At 40.8% G+C, this 22,180-nt stretch overlaps 2 protein-coding genes across 2 annotated transcripts; both read left to right on the top strand.

The window, feature by feature from the left end:
* The first annotated feature begins 354 nt into the window (after positions 1 to 354).
* LOC144073213 (apoptosis-associated speck-like protein containing a CARD) lies at positions 355 to 21,495 on the top strand. The gene is made up of 5 exons (XM_077598879.1): positions 355 to 368; positions 541 to 689; positions 944 to 988; positions 20,546 to 20,590; positions 20,698 to 21,495. The coding sequence occupies exons 1-5, from the start codon at positions 355 to 357 to the stop codon at positions 20,988 to 20,990; spliced, it is 546 nt and encodes a 181-aa protein (XP_077455005.1). The 3' UTR covers positions 20,991 to 21,495.
* On the top strand, positions 6,085 to 7,931 carry LOC144072723 (apoptosis-associated speck-like protein containing a CARD). Its single transcript, XM_077597975.1, has 2 exons — positions 6,085 to 6,398; positions 7,641 to 7,931. Exons 1-2 carry the CDS (start codon positions 6,141 to 6,143, stop codon positions 7,929 to 7,931), a joined length of 549 nt encoding a protein of 182 aa, XP_077454101.1. The 5' UTR covers positions 6,085 to 6,140.
* Positions 21,496 to 22,180: the final 685 nt, after the last annotated feature.

Here is a 22,180-nt window from a genome sequence, read left to right as displayed (position 1 = left end):
CAACTACGGGGGACACTCTGAATTGGTGGACAGCCAATCACGGGGCACAAGGAGACAAAGCACAAGCATTCACGCTAGTCCAATTTAGACTGATAGCCAGCTAGCTTAGTATGCTTCTTTTCGGAATGTGGGAAGAAACCGGGATACCCGGAGAAAACCCACGCTGGCCAGGGAGAACACGTCAACTCCACACAGGTGGACGGACCTGGATTCGAACCAAGATCTCAGAACCGTGAGGCCGACGCTCTAAATGCTCATCTGCCGGGTCGCCCTGCATTTCATTCAAAATGCGGGTATTGTGAGGCAAAATGACATGAGATATTTGGAAGTGAAAGTGTTTTTAGTTACGCCTACATGAGTCCAATGAGGTGAACCCATTAAAAAAAACCAGGAACAAATTCGCAGACCTCAGATCAGCTAGCATTTTTTTTTAAATCTCATTACAAGTAAGCGACCTTTGATCCCCCACACATTTTTCTGCCTCGCCTGTGAAACTCCGAGATGGCCTCCGTAAAAGCCGGACATCTTGAACTACGACAGATTCTGCGTTGCTCTGGTGGACCGGCGCGGGGAACGCAGGGTTTCGAGGTCCAAGGTGGAGAAGCAGTCGCGGGTGGAGGTCACCAACGTGCTGGTGTCCACCTTCCCCGAGGCCCAAGCCCCGGCCGTCGGCTCTTGGAGGCCATCGGGTGTGTCGACGAAGCCACAGATCTGGGTATGCGTGCCTCCGCACCTGCGCTGCTTGTTTTTCCAGTTTGCTCGTCTTGTCTTCTCTCGCACGTTCACATTTTATTCTCTGACTTCTAAATTCCAATCCATTTTACCCCCCCCCCCCCCCGAAATGAATTGGACGTCTATGGCCGTCAAGATACGTTTGGCTCTCAATCTCACTAACAAACGCAACACCCACCGGGACTGAACCCCAAACGGTTGCCGTCTATAGATTCTGGGATTGCCCAGCTGACCTCGAACGCATCGGGCGGCCAAGGTGAGTCTCTGTCGTCTACCTTTTACTTGGAAAGGCCTCGCCTTCATAGTTCAGAGTACAACATGGCGCATTTTACAAGCTCCTTGATTAGAAAAAAACACTTTCTGTTTCCAGGGGTGGGGCAACTCGGAGTGGCTTATGTCCTGAGATGCTCCAACTGTAAGCACACACACACACACACAAAGTATTTGTGGTATTCTATAACAATGAATGTAACACCTACATTTTAAGTCACTGTTACCACACAGCGTAATTTTTTTTAAAAAGTAAAATAATTATGAATGAAAAGCAAAAAAATATATACACAACGTACAGTGTACGTGTTTGTATATATTTTTGTGCTTTTATTTTTTGACAATGGTCGGTCCGCAGCGTCCTGGGAATCACTTTGTGGACGAGCACAAATTGCAGCTGATCGAGCGCGTGACCAACATCGATCCCATTCTGGACGCGCTGCTGGACCAGGAAGTCCTCCTGAACGCAGCCTACGAAGAGATCAGGAATGTGATGGGCAAACAGAACAAGATGAGGATGATCTACGATTTGGGTCTGAGATCGGGCGACTCCGCCAAAAAGAGCCATACCTGGTCAAAGACCTCCTCAAAGACCCCTAGGAGGTTTTGTAGTCACTGCCCCTTTCCCCCTGAATCAAAGATCATCCCACGTCCCAGTCAATGCCAGTATAAACTAGTTTTTAAATGTCTCTTTCCTGCATTAGTTCGTTTTAAACTGTTGGTAAAAAAAAGTGTAAAAATCCCTTTACAAATTGTGAAAAAATTTTTTTTAATCAATTTCTTCCTCTTTTCATTCAAACACATTTTAGTTTCGTTTCAAAGCGTTCCACTTACAAAAATTCCTATATTTTTATTATCTTTAAATGCTCAAAATTATTCTTTTCCCAAATGCATTTAACCTCTCTGTCTTTTTAAGTCTGGTATTTCCAGTTCAAAGTCGATCCAAGATTCAAATTGATGTTATCGCTAAGAATTGTGGGTGAAAATAGACGTCATATTCTGTCATTGATCATTTGGCATTTAAAAATAAAATACTTTTCGTGACCAACGAAAAGATGCGCAACTGCAGTGAATGCACCCCACATATATTTTATATGTATCATATAACTTTTTTCTGTATAATTTTACTGCGTATCATTCACTGAGTGACGGGTGTTTGATGACTTAGGTCAGGGGTCACCAAACTACGGCCCGCGGGCTAGATACGGCCCGCCGGCACATTTGGACCGGCTCTCTGAACAATACCAGAGACGCTATCGGATTTTTTTCCTATTTGGCCTTGAAGACTGGGACGTTTTAATCTTGTGTTTAGTTCATTACACCCCTGCTGAGCCCACAAATCATCCCAGTGAAGCGGGGCTTCGCATTGCTTCTTTGGTGACACGCGCGGGGGGAGTGTTTCCCTTTGATGCACGCGGGCACAGTGATACCGAGACATCTGGACGATTGCAGGTGAGGGTGGAGCCCTGGGAGTGGGACCATCGCGGACTATTCAAGCATATAAAAACTGTGCAACCTCTTTGAGAACGGAATAATGGCGAAAAAGTTAGGTAGGTAAGAGACAAATTGATTCAGAATGCAGGGTATTTAACCTGGAGTGGACAAACGATTATTTTTTTGTTCAATGCAAAGAAAAGGCTGTTTGTCTCATCTGTCAAGAGATGGTTGCGGTATTCAAAGAATACAATCTTCGCCGACACTATGAATCCCGTCACAAAGACAAGTACGATAGCTTGCAAGGCCAAATACGAGCAGACAAACTCTCAAAGTGAAAAAGTGGACTACTATCTCAGCAAAATATATTTGTACGCCAAGCTCAGCTGAACCAGGCATCCGTTCGGGCCAGCTTTCGGGTTGCTAAACTGATAGCAAGCAGCGGTAAGCCTTTCACTGACGGGAAAGTTTGTTAAGAAATGTATGGAAGCTGTCGCGGAGTAGGTGTGTCCCGAGAAGAAAGATGCATTTAATAATAATAATCGGACATAGGCCCTGTCGTCATTATCAACAACAGAAAAGCCTACTTGTCATCACACCCAGAAACTGCGTGTGACGAAATTGGTGGTGCTTCTCCATTTAATGCCGTAAGTCTGTCGGTGAGTACAATGACCAGACGCGTTGAAGAAATCGGGAGTAATGTATATGCCCAGCTGCAGCAGAAGACGAAAGAATTTGACTTTTTTTCATTAGCACTGGATGAAAGCACGGACGTGCAAGACACAGCGCAACTGCTCATTTTTATTCGTGGAGTTAGCGCAAACTTTGAGATTTGCGAGGATCTGGCAGCCCTCCAAAGTCTCAAAGGGACTACAACGGGAGAGGATATTTTGGACAAAGTGTGCCAAACCATGGAGAAGTTGGACCTGGACTGGTCAAAGCTAGCTAGCATCACGACTGACGGGGCTCCTAGCATGATGGGCGAAACTCACGGTCTAATGGGACGCATGAACCGGGAATTGGAAAAAAGGGGTCTCACCTCCCTGCTACGAGTCCACTGCCTAATTCACCAGCAAGAACTGTGCTGCAAAGTGTTGACGTGAGAGAGATTCTGCTCTGACAACTGAGCTGAACTTTTATCTGTTAAGATTGTGCATGGCACAACAGGAAGTTAATGTTCCATGGCTTTTTTTTCTATGAAGAACCCAGAGAGAGTTATTTAGTTATTATTTATTTCATAAATAGTGTTTTTTATTTCCTGTTTTTTCTGTGAAGAACTCAGAGAGGGTTATTTGGTTATTATTTATTTCATTAATAGTGTTATTATTTGTTTCCTGACTTTTTTTCTGTAAAGAACCTGGAAAGGGTTATTTGGTTATGTGCGGCTTTCTGGAAAACAATACATTTTTTAAGCTCCCCTACGATCGTCACACTTTTTCTGTTACAAACTGACACCGGCCCCCCATCAGAGAAGGGAAAGGTTATGTGGCCCTCACAGCAAAAAGTTTGGGGACCCCTGACCCAGGTCAATAAAATGTCTGTAAACAGACATTTATGTTAGTTTAAAATGCCTACTAAGTCAATTGTTTCAACTTTTTTGTTGTTGGTTAATGTGTTTGCTAAAACTCACTTTAGCTTTTGATCAATATGTAAAATAGGTTCCAGCCACCCAAAAATACAACATAATTCGTGCATTAAAGAGTTAAAAAGGCACTTTTATCTCTGGTCACGTGACCTACGTTGCCATCAAAAACGAGGTTTTATCAGTGGTGGGCCGTCAGGGCCCTAAGGCCTTCTCTGCTGGCCTAAGAAATATCTGAATCATATTATATTTTGTCCATCAATACTTATTATTCCAAATGGTCTGTTAGCTTCCTTTCATTGCTTTTCCCCCTGGTTGCACTGCTTCCAGATGTGTGTTTTCATATTGAAGCATTTAACCAATCACATTTCAGCCATTATTTGTTGCCAGATCAGATCTGCCTCAAAGCCTTCACAATCAGTTCTTGCGGGCTCTGCTGCATTAAACTAGGCTGTTGCTTTTAACCAATCAGATTTCGAGTTGGCAACCCCACAATGATTCTTCATAGGCGTTAGCATTTTGCTGGCTGGGACATGTCATTGCTTTCACAAACTATGATTGGCTAGTAGGCGGGCCAAAGCAGCCAGAGATCGCAAACTCCACCCACATGGCTGACAGTGGCAAAAACAAATGAATTCTGTTGCAGATTTCTCTCACAAAGCTATTTTCCAGACAGACTTTTCCAGAAAAAAAATGGACATTATTAAGAAAGGGCGGTCAACTCCGAAGCTAGCAAGCCTGTTACAGCCGGGAATATGGTGTGTGCGGCACTTTCAGTGTGCTAACTTAGCTCCACAAGCAAATAGTATATTGTTGTTTTGATTTAAAGCCATTTTCAAAACGGACTATGCCAGAAATATGACAGGACAGGCTCGACTTTCATCATTAGCTTCGATGGCGATAGGAAAGAAGGAAGAAAGAAAGGAGGATGGATATTGTGTAAAAAGGATTTTTGGTGAGTAAAATTACAAATATGTCTATATTCCTAAATAATATTTCAATTGTGGGCCAAGTTCGGATATCTGAAAAGCTCCAGTGTTTGTATTTAATCACAAAATGCTGCTAGGAAGTGGATTTTACCCCAGTTTAATTTTTGGCGTTTCACCATTGACATCCATCGCTGTCTTTTCCCGGGAAAAATCACCCCCCTGGCCTGGTTGTAATGTCTCAAAAGCTCCAGTATTTGTATTCAATCAATAAATGATGCTAGGAAGTGGATTTTACCTTATTTTAGTGCATTTTTTGTCATTTCACGTATGGACGTATCGACGTTCATCGCTGTCTTTTTACCGGGGAAATGATACTCCGGGCCCGGTTCTGATGTCTAAAAAGCTCCAGTATTTGTATTTAATCAATTGGATTTTACTCCATTTTCGGGCAATGTTTGCCCGTACGCCATTGACGTTTATCGCTGTCTTTTCCCGGGAAAATCACCCCCTGACCTGGTTTTAATGTCTGAAAAGCTCCAGTATTTGTATTTAATCATGAAATCCTGCTAGGAAGTGGATTTTACCCCATTTTTGTGCATTAATGTATTGATTATTTTTTATGTGTCGCAGCTGTAGCTGCAGTAGAGGTTTTATAGCCATAAAATAGTTTTTGAGGGTTGGATTGATACGTTGAAGGCGCTACCAGAAAATGCACCGCCCGCCACTGGGTTTTATCGTTAATCAAACTACAGATACTTCATTTTACTTGTCACTTTTGCTTCGGGCCAATATTAAATAACAATTTAAACCATCCAAATAATAAAACAAAATCCGTGTCGCTTTAATGACAAAAAAAGGTTATTATAGACGACACGACCAAAAGTGATCACCGTGTGGTGACGCGTTCACCATAACTCGTAAATCTGTTAATCAACTTTTCTGTACAAGATTATGGACCGCGCTTTGCATCAAATTCAAGCGGATTCGTCCCACAAAGTAACGTTGTTAACAATACATCTAGTTTTATGTCCAGTTTACGCAAACAAGTACGGTTTATTTTTTTATTCGCCGTTTCTGGTTACGAAACGCCCATTTCCGCGGGGGAAATTGCCACGTCGTGTAAAGACGAAACGTATAAAGCTGAAACATTGGGCTTGCGGTTTCCACCATTCGATTTCTTCAACGCTTGAGAGATGAGCACTAAAAAGTTGCTGATCGCGGACTCCCTGGCCAATTTGTCCGGGGAGGATTTAGCTCGATTTCGTTTTTGGCTTGGCGACTCCTACAGAGTTCCGCAGAGCAAAGTGGAGAAGAAGGATTATATGGAGTTGGCCGACGTTTTGGTGAAACAATTCACCGAGGACGAAGCTCCTGTCGTGACGTCCAATATTCTGAGGAGCATTTTGTGCAACCAAGACGCCACAAATCTTGGTAAATCGCCGCCGATTTCGGTTGAAATTGATTTTTAAAATTAAACTAGTCGATTTCAGAATAATTCCATTTTTATCCCTTTTTGAATTGAATTAAATTGAATGCTTTTATTGTCATTATAATACTATGAGAATTAAAGATAAATATTTTGTATATATATATATATATATATATATATATATATATATATATATATATATATATATATATATATGTATATATATGTATATATATATGTGTATATATATATATATGTAGTTATAGTTTTCTTATGTTTTTAACATTTTGTTACTTTTCAGTGTTTTAACCCTTTCATTACTGAATGGGAAATCATTTTTTTCAGTAAATCATTTTAAATAAAATGAATTATTTGAGGCATGAGTGAAAAAGTATTTAGAATTTTTTCAAATGTAAAAAGGTATATTAAATAAATAAGTGAACAAGAGGAGTATTACAAAAATATAAATGTAAATTAGTGTTGCGAAGTGGTTATGGGAAATTGGAAAAAAATACATCATTTCAAATAAAATGAATATTTTGAAGTCTCTCTCAAATCTTTCATTAAAAAATAAATATTGATTAAGAACACATTAAAAAGTATGAGTGGTACAAAATATATAAAAACAAAAATAAATTAATGAATTATCTATAGCATTCATTATCAAAACAGTTGGTTTCTTAAATTTGAAAAATCATGAAAATTTAAATTTTTGCGAAAATAATTATACAAAACTAGAAATAAATTAAAAGAAATCCATCAATTGGAGTTAAGTGTCTTCTTGGGATTTTACCTATTGATTTATTTATTTTTGTTTACAAATAAGCCTAAATCAATAGAACTTTCTTCCAGTTGAAATTGGACGTCTTTTACCGTCAATGGCAAAAGAAGTCCAATGCATTTTAACCCCCCGTTGAAATGAATTGGACGTCTATGACGTTTTGGCTCTCAATGTCACTAACGAACGCAACATCCATAGATTCTCGGATAGCCGAGCTGAACACAAACGCACCGGTGCGCCAAGGTAAGTCTCTGTCGTCTACCTTTTACTTTGAAAGGCCTCGCCTTCATAGTTCAGAGTACAACATGGCGCATTTTACAAGCTCCTTGATTAGAAAAAAACACTTTCTGTTTCCAGGGGCGGGGCAACTTGGAGTTGCCAATGTCCCGAAATACTCCAACTGTAAGCACACACACACAAAGTATTTGTGGGATTCTATAACACATACTGTACGTGTTTGTGTATATTTTTATGCTTTTATTTTTTGACAATGGTCCGTCCGCAGTGTCCGTGCAGCATTTTGTGGACAAGCACAGATCGCAGCTGATCGAGCGCGTGACCAACATCGATCCCATTCTGGACGGGCTGCTGAACCGGCGCGTCCTCCTGGATGCACCCTACGAAGAGATCAGGAACGTGACGGGCAAACAGAACAAGATGAGGATGATCTACGATATAGCTCTGAAATCGGGCGACCGCGCCAAGAATGTCTTCATGGAACTCCTCCGCCAAAAAGAGCCGTACCTGGTCGAGGACCTCCTCAAAGACCCCTAGGAGGTTTTGTAGTCACTGCCACTCACCCCTGAATGCCAGTATATACTAGTTTTTAAATTTCTCTTTCGTGCATTAGTTCGTTTTAAACTGTTGGCAAAAAAGGAAACGTGTTAAAATCCCTTTACAAATTGTGAAAAAAATATTTTTAATCAATTTATTCCTCTTCATTCAAACACATTTTAGTTTCGTTTCAAAGCGTTCCACTTACAAAAATTCCTATATTTTTATTATCTTTAAATGCTCAAAATTAATGTTTTCCCAAATGCATTTTCCCTCTGTCTTTTTAAGTCTAGTATTTCCAGTTCAAAGTCGATCCAAGATTCAAATTGATGTTATTGCTAAGAATTGTGGGTGAAAATAGATGTCATATTCTGTCATTGATCATTTGGCATTTAAAAATAAAATACTTTTCGTGACCAACGAAAAGAGGCATTAGTGCGCAACTAAATGTATGTTGTATAACTTTTTATCTGAATCATTTTACTGTGTATCATTCACTGAGTGGCGGGTGTCCAGCCAATCATTGGGTACGATGTAACCACGCTACGCAGTCAATCACGACAGTGCTTGCTTAGGAGGCTAAAGCTAGCTCAGCTAACGTGACGTGGCGTGTTACGTCGACTCCTCAAAACAGCGCTAAAAAGAACGGTACATTTTTTAACTTGGAATGGCTGTCGGAATGTGTGCTAATAGAAGAACAAGCGTTGAAACTGACCTGGGGACATCTTTTGTTTTTCGAGGAAGAATGTCCGTTTTGCAAAACATTCAGCGAAGGTAAAGTTGTGAGTGAGTTTTCCCATGAAAAAAATATGCACTATCTATTATTGGCGTTTGTTAGGGTTCTAGGCTGGTCAGAATATACTTAGAATATATAACAATATTAAAAATAATATAGTATAACTTTTTTCTGTATCATTTGACCGTGTGAAATTCATTGAGTGGCAGGTGTCCAGCTAATCATTGGTTACAACGCAATCACGCTACGCAGCCAGTCACGACATTGACTGTGTATTTGCGCACGATGCTAAAGCTAACTCAGCTAACGTGAATGTCTAACGTCGACTTTTAAGTTTAAGTTTTGAAGAATATGACATATTTTACTCATTCATTTTCTTGTAGCTGTTTCATTTTGATATATTACCACTGTAGGATTAAAATTCTTGTTCTTAACTCGATTACAATGAACAAAGGCTCTCTGTCTGAGATTCTTCTTTGAGGTTGATTTCACGCTGATAAGAAGACAGATGATGTGGACTTCAAAGGACAGCGGAGACAGAGACCTAGACGATGTGGATTCCAGGGCCAGCAGTTACGGAGACAAATGTACAGTGGAAAATCCCAGGGGGGATACCCCTCAAGACCGTCGTGGACCAGTCTGCATCTCATTAGAATCAGCGAATGAATATTCATTTTTGTATTACTACAACTGGGCAAACTTGGGTTTGGACTTTTGTCTTTTCTCATCCTCTACTGTGCACGGTGACGCTCAGCTGGTTTATATTTGGGAGGGGGACCTGGAGCTCTGTAAGGATCAATTTATAAGGAATAAATCATCTGTGGATTAACTCGCTCTACCCTGGTCTGTCTCCCCCGATGCTGAACAAGCACAATTGTTAGACGGGATTAGACTGAGTTAAGGAATTAGGGTTAGGTGCTAAAACTTGTCGTCTAATAATTTTGGTGACCCTGTCCGTGAGTCGAGGGGAGAGAGGCTGCGTAGACATATAGGGGTCGGTTAATGGTTAATGCCGGAGTCGCGGACTTCGAAGCACGTCGGGGATGTGATATTTATTAGGAAAATGTTTGGAACGTGACACGTCGGGGACGTGGGATTAAGGAAAGGGGTAGCCTGGGACACCCTGCCGGAGTCACGGACTTCGAAGCACGTTGGGGACGTGATATTTATAAGGGTGGTCTGGGTTTGAGACACCCGGCATATTTCTATGGAGACTTCTCTGACAGGCGCCTGAGATCAACTAAAAGGTAAGCAGAATACCTGTTACTTAACCGTCAAATTCTGCTATTGGATTTTTTAAATAATGGAGAAGTCACAATAGAAACGTGATCTATGGATTCCGAAAGGTTGTATGCAGAAGACCTGTTACTTTACCTTACAAAAATTCTGCAAACTTATTATTTAGAGCAGAAGTCACAATAGAAATGTGATTTATATAACACGAGTATTTGTTCATGGACCATTTCCGTGATTATATATCTGGAATCGGTGATTGGGGATTCCAGAACAGTCGTTTTGAGATAAAGGAAAACATTCGTATGAAAACAAGGGAATAAGGGATTCCGAAAAAGGTTGTATGCAGAAGACCTGTTATTTTACCGTACAAAAATTCTCCAACCTTATATTTTAAGTCTTCAGCAGGGAAATGACTGGGTCCACAGATGTTTGATTCTTAGGATTGATTCTAATAAAAATTCCAAATTCCTAGAATTTAATCAACTAAAATTCTAAATTTAGCCGGTGATTTGTGATGACTGAATTGGTGAAAATGGAAGGAGAGCTTGAGAGAGAATGTGAAAATGTGTGTGTGTGTTGAAAGGAATGTTGAAAAAGATGAGAATGCCGACGGAGTATGGAATGAATTAATGAGTTTGTATGGAGATGTAGAAGCACAGGTTCTGAATGAGGTTCAAAGACAAGCTAAAATTAGACGTGAGTTGGAGAAACAATTTTGTACGTTGAAAGGAAATTTACATTTTACGTGTCAAAAAGGGCGAATGGAATATGAATGGTTTGTCCATCGGTTTGTAAAAAAAATGAGCGTGACGTCACAGCTAAGGCAGAACTATAGAGGCGAAGGAGGGAGGTGAGTAGGTGGAGGCGTGGCCCAATACAGAGAGAGGAGGTATGTTTCCCCTCCGCCCACAGGGAGGAGCCGTGATATATGATCCTCTTGTTCTTAGCGAGGGGAGGATGTCCATGGCTGATGAGGCTCTTGGCCTTGATGAGTGGACAGAGTTGTGCGCTTTGAAACTCCATTGACCCAGGTGTCAGACGCCTTGTTTAGGGCAATTAAAAATACATTCCCAAGACCCCATGACTTGGCCCCAACCATGTTCCCATACACCAGGGGTGGCCAAGTCCGGTCCTCGAGAGCCGTTATCCGCTCTGTTTTCCATATCTCCCTCCACCAACACACCTGAATCAAATCATCGGGATTGGTATCAAGCTTCTGGACAGCTTGCTGATGAGTTGATTATTTGATTCAGGTGTGTTGGTGGAGGGAGATATGGAAAACAGACCGGATTGTGGCTCTCGAGGACTGGAGTTGGCCACCCCTGCCATACACCAATGGAGTGGGAGGTCCGGTGCACTATGAACAGTGTGCTACAGATTGGATAGAAAGCACCGGCCGCCATCCATCCGGCATATTTGAGAGTGAAACCTTATTCCAAGCAGCCATTTTCGAGGGTCTTCCGGAACCTGTGAAAAAGGAGTTGAAGAAGTGATTTTCATTGTACGTTGTTTTATGACACAGAAGATGACTTAGTCTATTGAGACCGTTTTCAGAAGGTTCTTGGAACACCCTGGTAGTTGAAATCCACCAAAATCTAAAATCACAGACCAAAATCTTTGTGGGTCAGGAAGGTGTAGTGTCATATGTTGATTTGGATAAATCGCAAAAAAGTGTGGTGCAAAATGTCGGACACAGATGACCCACACATTTCTTTGGGTCTGTCTCCTGGTCATGAAGCTCGCCAACTCGGTCCAATGGTCAAGAAACTTCTTAAAGTCACTGACTGGCAGTCCACTGACATCCCAGGACTGACTTATTCCAAAATGCACGACTCTTATCAGATTGACCCGCAGACTCCATTGTTAAACTCCTCCATTTTGGAAGAAACAATGGCAAAAAGCCCACTTTACGGCCAGCACCCCTTCAAAGATGCGGACATTCCTCACCCGACAAACTAAGCACACCCTGTGCAAACAAAAAGAGGGGGGTCGCCCATAGAGCTTACTGCTCCTTTCAGATCAAACAAAGGGCAAGAAAGACTACCACAAAAGAGAGAGAGAGATACAGAGAGATCATACCTGTCAACCTCTGCCGATAACTGCCCTTATAAATGATTATGATTCCCCTTACAAACCCCCCAAAAAAACTTACAAACACCGTACGAGTCCTATGGTGTTTGTAAGGTTTTTGGGGGTTTGTAAGGGGAATCATAATCATTTATAAGGGCAGTTATCGGCAGAGGTTGACAGGTATGAGAGATGTAGAGGGAGACAGAGAGAGTTGACAGTATTGGGATATATTAGTGACAAATTATGGGTCCTCCATTAAACACTGAAATTTATATTAGGAAATGGCTAAGTGGAAGGTTAGTTTCTCTAAATTTTAATTGTGGTAAGAAGGAGCTACAAAAATGGCTCTTATTTTAAATAAACACAAGCTTGGAGCAGAATAGGAATTTACCTATCCGCAATTTAGCTATTTTAGCAAAATGAGAGTGATTTAGGATTTAGACTTAAATATTAAGAATAATTTACAATATTAATGATATCAAACATGAAGACAATGCAGAAATGGCATTTATCTAAATTATCAGGTAAATTGTACCTAACAAGTTTAGATAAAATAATTAAATTAGGATAGGCATGATTTCCCTGGGATGGAATAAACATCATGTATGTTCAGTGCACGGGATTTACATCTTGTTTTCCCCATCAACAGATTAAATATGCTTTAGCATGAGTCATATTAATGACTATTAGAATATCACGGATTGCATTAGCATCAAACAATTGATGTCAACCAAATGACGTTAACCTATTTCTTTTAAGAATGATTAGTGCTGATATGACAGCAAAATGGAGGTGAGCTGCCAAGAAGCCCAGACTGGGGATGGCGCTCTCCACTAGTGATGAAAAAATTGCAAAACTAATGTCTGATTGAGTGAGCGTGAATGGATGTTTGTGTTTTGTGTTTTTGATTGGCCGATCACCGAGATATAATCAATAGATCAGATATCAAGGTGGAAAATGATTTAGAAATTTGAAATCATTTTTTGATGAAAATTATGAAAAATTGTTTGGTCCAATTAAGTTTTTGGTGAAAATGCAGCAGCAGTACTCCAAAAGTTAAATTTGAAGTGGAGGAACAAATCTGCTATGCGAAATTTGAGAGCACTGAGAAAAACAAAAAACAAAGAGTGCATGATTTGAAATTCCAAAGAACCATTGATTTAGAGTGATAATGGCATCCAACTTGTTAGCGAAATAATTGACTGAATTGACAAAAGGTTCCATACTTCGTTATGAAATCATTGCGCCTACATAACGAGGTCAACCGGACAACAAAATATGGAAATCCTATTTAGTAGACCATACAAAACGCCATTTTTCACTACACGATTGGAGCTGGACGATTTGGTGACACCAAGACCTTCTCGCAGTCGTAGGGAAACGTCATCGCTTTCACAAACTATGATTGGCTAGTGATAGAGTGGACTAGCCAGAGCTACCAAAGTGTATCTGGAGCGAGCTGCACAAGTAAATATATTGTGTTGATTTAATAGTGGTTTTGTCAACCCGCAATGGCTCAAGGAGGAGAAGAAATTGATTTGTTTGCAGATTTACTGTTGTTAGCTTTATCGTTATTATAACTTTGCTTGAAATCTAATCATTATATATATATATATATATATATATATATATATATATATATATATATATATATATATATATGCTTGCAATGAAGCTTAGTAACATTATAAAGTCATTTTCAGTACATCTGCTTGCAACCGTGATAAACAAAGGAAAAGGTCTCTATCCGTCTGGACTTACCAAAATTGTTTTGTAACCTCGACTTCTCACACGGTCACAAGCTCACACTGAAGATCCGGGAAGGACTCTTAATTGTTTTGACTTGGATTTCCGCACCAGGTGGCGATACCGAATCGACCTCCGAAAAGACTCGCAATTGTTTTAAAATGGTTGCTTGCTTGTTTTAACTCTTATGCAATTGTTTTGATTTCTGAACTTACTTGTTTTGAATAGAGGCTCGCTTGGTTTACCTCTTATGCAAAAGTTTTGAATAGATGACCTTAATTGTTTTGACTCTAATGCAATTAAATGGGCAAGAGAGGATCCAATTCTTTAGAATGATCTTGGACCAAGGCGAGTCAGGATCGATTCTCTCTTGCAAGATAAAGCTGGATATGCGTCCGATGTCTCCCTTATCTTAAAGGTGTGCCTGGAAATACCTACCTTGGTGAACCCAACAACTGTCAAAGCCATTTCCAAGACGGACTTTTCAAGAAAAAAAAGCTGGTCATCATTAAGGAAGGTCGGACAACTCCAAAGCAAGCAAACCTGTCACAACCAGGAACGAACATTTTCAGCACTAAATCGAATAAAATCATTTGCCAAAAATACGACAGGACAGGCTCGACTTTCAGCATTAGCTTCGATGGCAATAGAAAAGGAGGAGGAAAGAAAGAAGGATGGATATAGTGTACAGGTAAAAATGATTTTTGGTGAGTAAAATATGGCTATATTCCTAAATAATATTTGAATTGTATGCGGTTATTATTGATGATTTTTTATGTGTCGCAAGCTGTAGCTGCAGTAAAGGTTTGATAGCCATAAAATTGTTTTTGAGGGTTGGATGAATTCCGACAGCTGAAGGCGTCGCTAGGAAATTCACGGACCGCAGCTGGCAATTGCACCAAGGTTTTTCTGGTTAACTTGAATTTCAGGTCCGTTGGCGTCACTGGCACCAAAACAGTTCAATTCCAAGGAAAAAGAACAGACCGTAATGCTCACCCCGCCCCTTTTTTTACTTGCACGTCTTCATTCTGATCTAATTTGATTGGATTGGATAGCTGCCCAAACAAGAAGGTTAATCCAGTTGTCAAGCGAATTTCAGGTGAGTTACCGCTCTTCCCTGGTTAGTAAAAATACCCAGTGGCATGCACTCAGTGAAATACCCCAACCAAACGTTCATTGGCCCCTCCCAGTCCACAGGGATTGGACGTTTATCGCCGTCAATGGCCCTGAAACATTAGCAATTGAATCAAGGCTTTTCTGGTTAACTTGAATTTCAGGTCCGTTGGCGTCACTGGCACCAACTCTGTTCAATTCCAAGGAAAAATAACAGACCATAATGCTCACTCCGCCCCTTTTTTACTTGCACGTCTTCACTCTGATCTAACTATATAAGACATGTCAACAATGATTTCCATCCATGACATTAGCTGTCCAAACAGGAAGGTAAATCCAGCCGTCAAGCAAATTTCAGGTGAGCTGCCGCTCTTCCCCGTCACCCCTGTACGCCATTCAACTCGCGCGATTTTTGCAGATGGCCTCCAAAAAGATGACCATCTTGGAGTCGTTGGAGAACTTGTCCAAGGAAAACTATGCCAAGTTCTGCTTGGCTCTGGTAGACCAAGAAGGAGAACGCAAGGTGCCGCAGTCCAAGGTGGAGAAGCAGTCGCGGGTGGAGGTCGCCAAATTGCTGGTGTCCACCTTCACCGAGGACGGAGCCCCGGCCGTCGTTTCCAAGCTCCTGGAGGGAATCGGGTGTATCGACGAAGCCACAAAGCTTGGTATGCGTGCCTGCGCGCCTTCGCTGCTTGTTTTTCCAGTTTGCTCGTCTTGTCTTCTCTCGCACCTTCACGTTTTATTCTCTGACTTCCTGTTTTGGTTTACACAAGTTCGGGTATTAAATGCTCTCTGGTGCTTCTTTGTTTTTTTTTTTCAATCTTTGACAAGCGGTTAGCGCCACAGCCTTGCAGTTTTGGGGTCGTGGGTTCGATCCCAGGTGGGTCCTCGCTGTAGTGTGGAGTTTGCCTTTTCTCCATGGGCTGGCGTGGGTTTTCCCCAGGTGCTCTGGTTTCCTACGACATCCCAAAAACATGCATGCTAGGCTAATTGTATGCTAACTTGTCCCCATCGGCCTCACTGTTCTGGGGTCAGGGGTTTGATCCCAGTTTGCATGATCTCCCGGGCTTGTGTGGGTTTTCTTCGGGTACTCCGGTTTCCTCGCACCTCCCAAAAACATGCATGCTAGGCTAATTGTATGCTAAATTGTCTTAAGGTATGAGTCTGATTGGTTGTTTGTGTCTTTGTGCCCTGTGATTGGCTGGCCAATGATTCAGGGTGCTACCCACCTGGTGCCCGTAGTTAATTGGATGGGCTCCAGCACCCCCCGCGACTCTTGAGGATAATCGGTTCCAAAAATGAATGAATGTAACACACTAACGTTTTAAGTCACCGTTACCACACCGCATAATTTTTAAAAAAAGTAAAATAATTATCAATGATTTCAACCTAAAGCACACATTAAGAAAGGGTGCGCACTGCTTGATTGTCAGATTATTATTATTTTTTTTCAGATGCTGAAATTGCTGAAATCGACAAAAAGTCATTGAATGCATCTCCCAAGCAAAGTGAGTTGTTTCCTCTCTATTTCATTTTAATGGCTTTTTGGGGTGGGAGTATTCTGCAGGTGACACTCAAATGTAAACAATTACGTGGACAACTGTAAGCACACACACACAAAGTATTTGTGGGATTCTATAACACATACTGTACGTGTTTGTATAGATTTTTTTGCTTTTATTTTTTGACAATGGTCCGTCCGCAGTGTCTGTGCAGCACTTAGTGGACAAGCACAAATCGCAGCTGATCGAGCGCGTGACCAACATCGATCACATTCTGGACGGGCTGCTGTACAATCGCGTCCTCCAGGACGGAGCCTACAACACGATCAGGCTGACGTCGGGCAACGAGGACAAGATGAGGGCGATCTACAAGTTGGCTCTGAAATCTGAAACCGCCAAGGACATCTTCATGGAACTCCTCCGCCAAAAAGAACCGTACCTGGTCGCTGACCTCCTTAACGACCACTAGGAGGTTTTGTAGTCACGGCCACTCACCCCTGAATCAAAGATCATCCCACGTCCCGAGAAAATGGCGTTCAGTCCGAACGTGGAACCCGGTCAATGCCAGTATAAACTAGTTTTTAAATTTCTGTTTCCTGCCTTAATTCGTTTTAAACTGTCGGTAAAAAAGTGTAAAAATCCCTTTACGAATTGCGAAAAAAATATTTTCTATCATTTTTTTCCTCTTTTCATTCAAACACATTTTAGTTTCGTTTCAAAGCGTTCCATTTACAAAAAATCCTATATTTTTATTATCTTTAAATGCTCAAAATTAATGTTTTCCCAAATGCATTTTCCCTCTGTCTTTTTAAGTCTAGTATTTCCAGTTCAAAGTCGATCCAAGATTCAAATTGATGTTAACGCTAAGAATTGTGGGTGAAAATAGACGTCATATTCTGTCATTGATCATTTGGCATTTAAAAATAAAATACTTTTCGTGACCAACGAAAAGAGGCATAAGTGCGCAACTAAATGTATGTTGTATAACTTTTTATCTGAATCATTTTATTGTGTATCAATCACTGAGTGGCAGGTGTCCAGCTAATCATTGGTTACAACGCAATCACGCTACGCAGCCAGTGACGACATTGACTGTGTATTTGCGCACGACGCTAAAGCTAACTCAGCCAACGTGAATGTCTAACGTCGACTTTTAAGTTGAAGTTTGAAGTTGGAATGGCTGTTCAACTATGTGCTAATGGAATAAACTTATGCAGCAAAGTTAGCGAAGTTTTGAGCGAGGTTTCCAATGGAAAAAATGTACTCAATGGAAGCTAAACTACCTCAAGGATAGAAGAGAAAAAGAAGGTAAGTCAGATTTGTGCCGTTTATTAAGATGTTTTATGTATGGATATTAATAATGAAATGTTACGGATAGATCATTTATGGGTAGTAAAAATACCCAATGGCATGCACTCAGTGAAATACCACAACCAAACATGAGCAATTACCAGTGGTGTGCCGTCAGGGCCTTCAAGGCCTTCTCTGCTGGCCTAAGAAATATCCAAATCACAGACTGATGTTAATTATATTTTGTCCATGAATACTTATAATATAATTTCAAATTGTCTGTTAGCTTCCTTTCATTGCTTTCCCCCCTGGTTCCACTGCTTCCAGATGTGTGTTTTCATATTGGAGTTTTTAACCAATCAGATTTCAGCCATTATTTGTTGCCAGGGTCAGAAATCTGCCTTGAGGCCTTCACAATCAGTTCTGCAGGCTCTGCTGCATTAAACAAGCGTCGATAACACTGTTCCTTTAACCAATCAGAATTCGATTTGGTGACACCAAGACCTTCTCGCAGGCGTAGGGATACGTCATCGCTTCCACCAACTATGATTAGCTAGTGATAGTGTGGACTAGCCAGAGCTACCAAAGTGTATCTGGAGCGAGCTGCACAAGTAAATATATTGTTGTGTTGATTTAATAATGGTTTTGTCAACCCGCAATGGCTGAAGGAGGAGAAGAAATGGATTTGCTTGAGGGTTGGATTGATTCCGACAGCTGAAGGCGTTGCTAGGAAATTCACGGACCGCAGCTGGCAAATGCACCAAGGCTTTTCTGGTTAACTTGAATTTCAGGTGCATTGGCGTCACTGGCACCAACTCGGTTCAATTCCATGGAAAAAGAACAGAGCGTAATGCTCACTCCGCTCCTTTTTTACTTGCATGTCTTCATTCTGATCTAATTTGATTGGATTGGATTGGATTGACAATAGCTGCCCAAACAGGAAGGTAAATCCAGTCGTCAAGCGAATTTCAGGTGAGCTGCCGCTCTTCCCCATCACCCCCGTCCACCATTCCACTCCCGCGATTTTTGCAGATGGCCTCCAAAAAGAAGATTATCATGGAGTCGTTGGACAACTTGTCCAAGGAAAACTACACCAGGCTCTGCGTGGCTCTGGAGGACGCAGGGTGCCGCAGTCCAAGGTGGAGGACCGGCCGCGGTTGAAGGTCGCCAACGTGCTGGTGTTCACCTTCACCGAGGCCGAAGCCCCGGGCGTCGTCTCCGAGGTCTTGAAGGTTATCGGGTGCCTTGAGGAAGCCAAAAAGCTAGGTATGCGTGCCTGCGCTGCTTGTTTTACCAGTTTGCTCGTCTTGTCTTCTCTTGCATGTTCACATTTTATTCTATGACTTCCTGTTTCGGTGTACACACGTTCGGGTATTATTTGTTTTTTTCAGTTGTACTGAAACGGTTTCCTTTTTTTCTAGATCATGATTTTTCATGCTTATTATTGTTGAGTATATATATCCCTCATTTAATTTACGCTCCCCTACTTACGAACATTCGAGTTACGAACAACGGTACATACGAACATGTCTGCAAATTGCGTTTATGTCGAAAAATGTTCGTAAGTTCGATTTTGTATTTTTTTCCGAGTAGTACTTCTTTCCGCCGCTAATACCAACGCCTGGCGCTGTGAGAGCTCAGCTCACCCAGCATCTACCTTCCTCTGCCCAGTTCGTTGCAATGCGGAAGTGCGTGAACGTATCTCCAGTGCGCAAAGAACATTTTTATCATTAAATATCTCGTGCATCCATTATTCAATATGGTTGGTGAAAAGCGAAAGGCTTCTAGTGAGGGTGATAGTGCAAGGAAGAGGCAAGCCATTTCATTTGAAACGAAAGTGGCAATAATAAAGAAGCTTGATGCAGGTGAGAAAATGGTGAGCGTTGCACGGGCATACAACTTGAATCGTTCGACGATCGTTCGTTAAATGTTTTTTTCAGTACAAACCAATGCAGGTTACTTATACAAGCCTTAAACATGCAAATGCACTTATATAAACCTTCAATATACTCATATAGGCCTTAAACATAAATTATAATACAAAATATAGCACTGAATCAACTTACGAACAAATTCAACTTATGAACAATCGCTCGGAACCTAACTCGTTCGTAAGTAGGGGAGCGTCTGTATCTCTCTCTATTCCCAATTCCAAAGCTTTTACCAAATCAATCTTTACCAAACTGATTTTCTATCACCTTGAAAGACATTTTTGTTTAAAATCCGAAAAATAAATGCGACAGTAATCGCAGAACCCTGCATTTCCTGCAGACCAAGTTTTGCTCTTATTATGAAATGTTTAACGGAAGCGCGCTCTTAGCCTCCCCTGCACACGCATCTTATCTTTGTTTACAAACTCCTCCCCAGCAAGGTATCATATTTGAAATGTTGCTTTTTAGCTGTGCATAATCCATTTTAGAGAAGACTACCATTAATCCATAATAAGCTCAATTAATTCCTCTTCCGATATCCAACTTTATCACAACATTTTGCCACCACCCCATAATCAAAATATGCTGCAAGCATAACTATATCATAGCAAAATCCATTTTTTTCACACCCAAATTTGCTTCAGCAACCCCAAGCCCGTTTCGAATATAATTTTGTTCTTGGCAAAGCATGTCCCGCTAAATCCAATCCATTTTAACCACCCGTTGAAATGAATTGGACGTCTATGACCGTCAAAAGACGTTTTGCCTCTCAATGTCACTAAAGAGCGCAACACCCACCGGGACTGAACCCCAAACTGTTGCCGTCTATAGATTCTCAGATTGCCCAGCTGACCACGAACGCATCGGGCGGCCAAGGTGAGTCTCTGTCGTCGACCTTTTACCTTGAAAGGCCTCGCCTTCATAGTTCAGAGTACAACATGACGCATTTTACAAGCTCCTTGATTAGAAGAAAACACTTTCTGTTTCCAGGGGCGGGGCAACTTGGAGTTGCCAATGCCCGAAAATCCTCCATCTGTAAGCACACACACACACATAAAGTATTTGTGGGATTCTATAACACATACTGTACGTGTTTGTGTATATTTTTTTGCTTTTATTTTTTGACAATGGTCCTTCCGCAGCGTCCAGGAAGCACTTTTTGGACGAGCACAGATTGAAGCTGATCCAGCGCGTGACCAACATCGATCCCATTCTGGACGGGCTGCTGGACCAGGACGTCCTCCTGGAAGAAGCCTACGAAGAGATCAGCCAGACGGCGGGCAACCAGAACAAGATGAGGAAGATCTACCAGTTGGCTCTGAAATCGGGCGACGACGCCAAGGACGTTTTCATGGAACTCCTCCGCCAAAAAGAGCCGTACCTGGTCAAAGACCTCCTTAAAGACCCTCTCAAAGACCCCTCGGAGGTTTTGTAGTCACTCCCCCTTTCCCCCTGAATCAAAGATCATCCCACGTCTCGAGAAAATGGCGTTCAGTCCGAACGTGGAACCCGGTCAATGCTAGTATAAACTAGTTTTTAAATTTCTCTGTCCTGCCTTAGTTCGTTTTAAACTGTCTTTTAAACTGATTTTTAAACTTAAAAATCCATTTGCAAATTGTGAAAAAAATATTTTTAATCAATTTCTTCCTCTTTTCATTCAAACACATTTTAGTTTCGTTTCAAAGCGTTCCACTTACAAAAAATCCTATATTTTTATTATCTTTAAATGCTCAAAATTAATCTTTTCCCAAATGCATTTAACCTCTCTGTCTTTTTAAGTCTGGTATTTCCAGTTCAAAGTCGATCCAAGATTCAAATTGATGTTATCGCTAAGAATTGTGGGTGAAAATAGACGTCCAATTCTGTCATTGATCATTTTGCATTTAAAAATAAATTACTTTTTGTAAACAACGAAAAGATGCCCAACTGCAGTGAATGCACTCCAAATATATTTTATATGTATCATATAACTTTTTTTCCGTATAATTTTACTGTCTATCATTCACTGAGTGGCGGGTGTTTGATGACGTATGTCAATCAAATGTCTGTAAACAGACATTTATGTTGGTTTAAAATGCCTACTAAGTCAATTGTTTCAACTGTTTGGTTTTGTTGGTTAATGTGTTTGCTAAAACTCACTTTAGCTTTTGATAAATATGTTAAATAGGCTCAATTCACCCAAAAATATAACATAATTCGTGCATTAAAGAGTTAAAAAGGCAATTTTATCTCTGGTCACGTGACCTAACTCAATTTTTGTCCCTTTTTGAATTGAATTGAATTAAATTGAATGCTTTTATTGTCATTATACTATAAGGAGATTTAAAGATATATATATAGTTATATTTTTTTTTCTTCTGTTTTTAACATTTTCTTACTTTTCAGTGTTTTAACCCTTTCATTACTGAATGGGAAATAAAAAAAAAAAAGTAAATTATTTTAAATAAAATGAATTATTTGAGGCATCAGAGAAAAAGTATTTAGAAGATTTTCAAATGTAAAAAAGTATATTAGATAAGTGAACAAGAGGAGTTTTACAAAAATATAAATGTAAATGTATAGTCTATCAAAAAACTTTCATAAAAAAATAAATATTGATTAAGAACACATTAAAAAGTATGAGTG

This window comes from Stigmatopora argus, chromosome 4 (assembly GCF_051989625.1).
Source record: "Stigmatopora argus isolate UIUO_Sarg chromosome 4, RoL_Sarg_1.0, whole genome shotgun sequence".
NCBI classification, from domain to species: domain Eukaryota; kingdom Metazoa; phylum Chordata; class Actinopteri; order Syngnathiformes; family Syngnathidae; genus Stigmatopora; species Stigmatopora argus.
The sequence above is the reverse complement of the archived record's forward strand: the minus strand, read 5'-3'. Positions and strand labels throughout refer to the sequence as shown.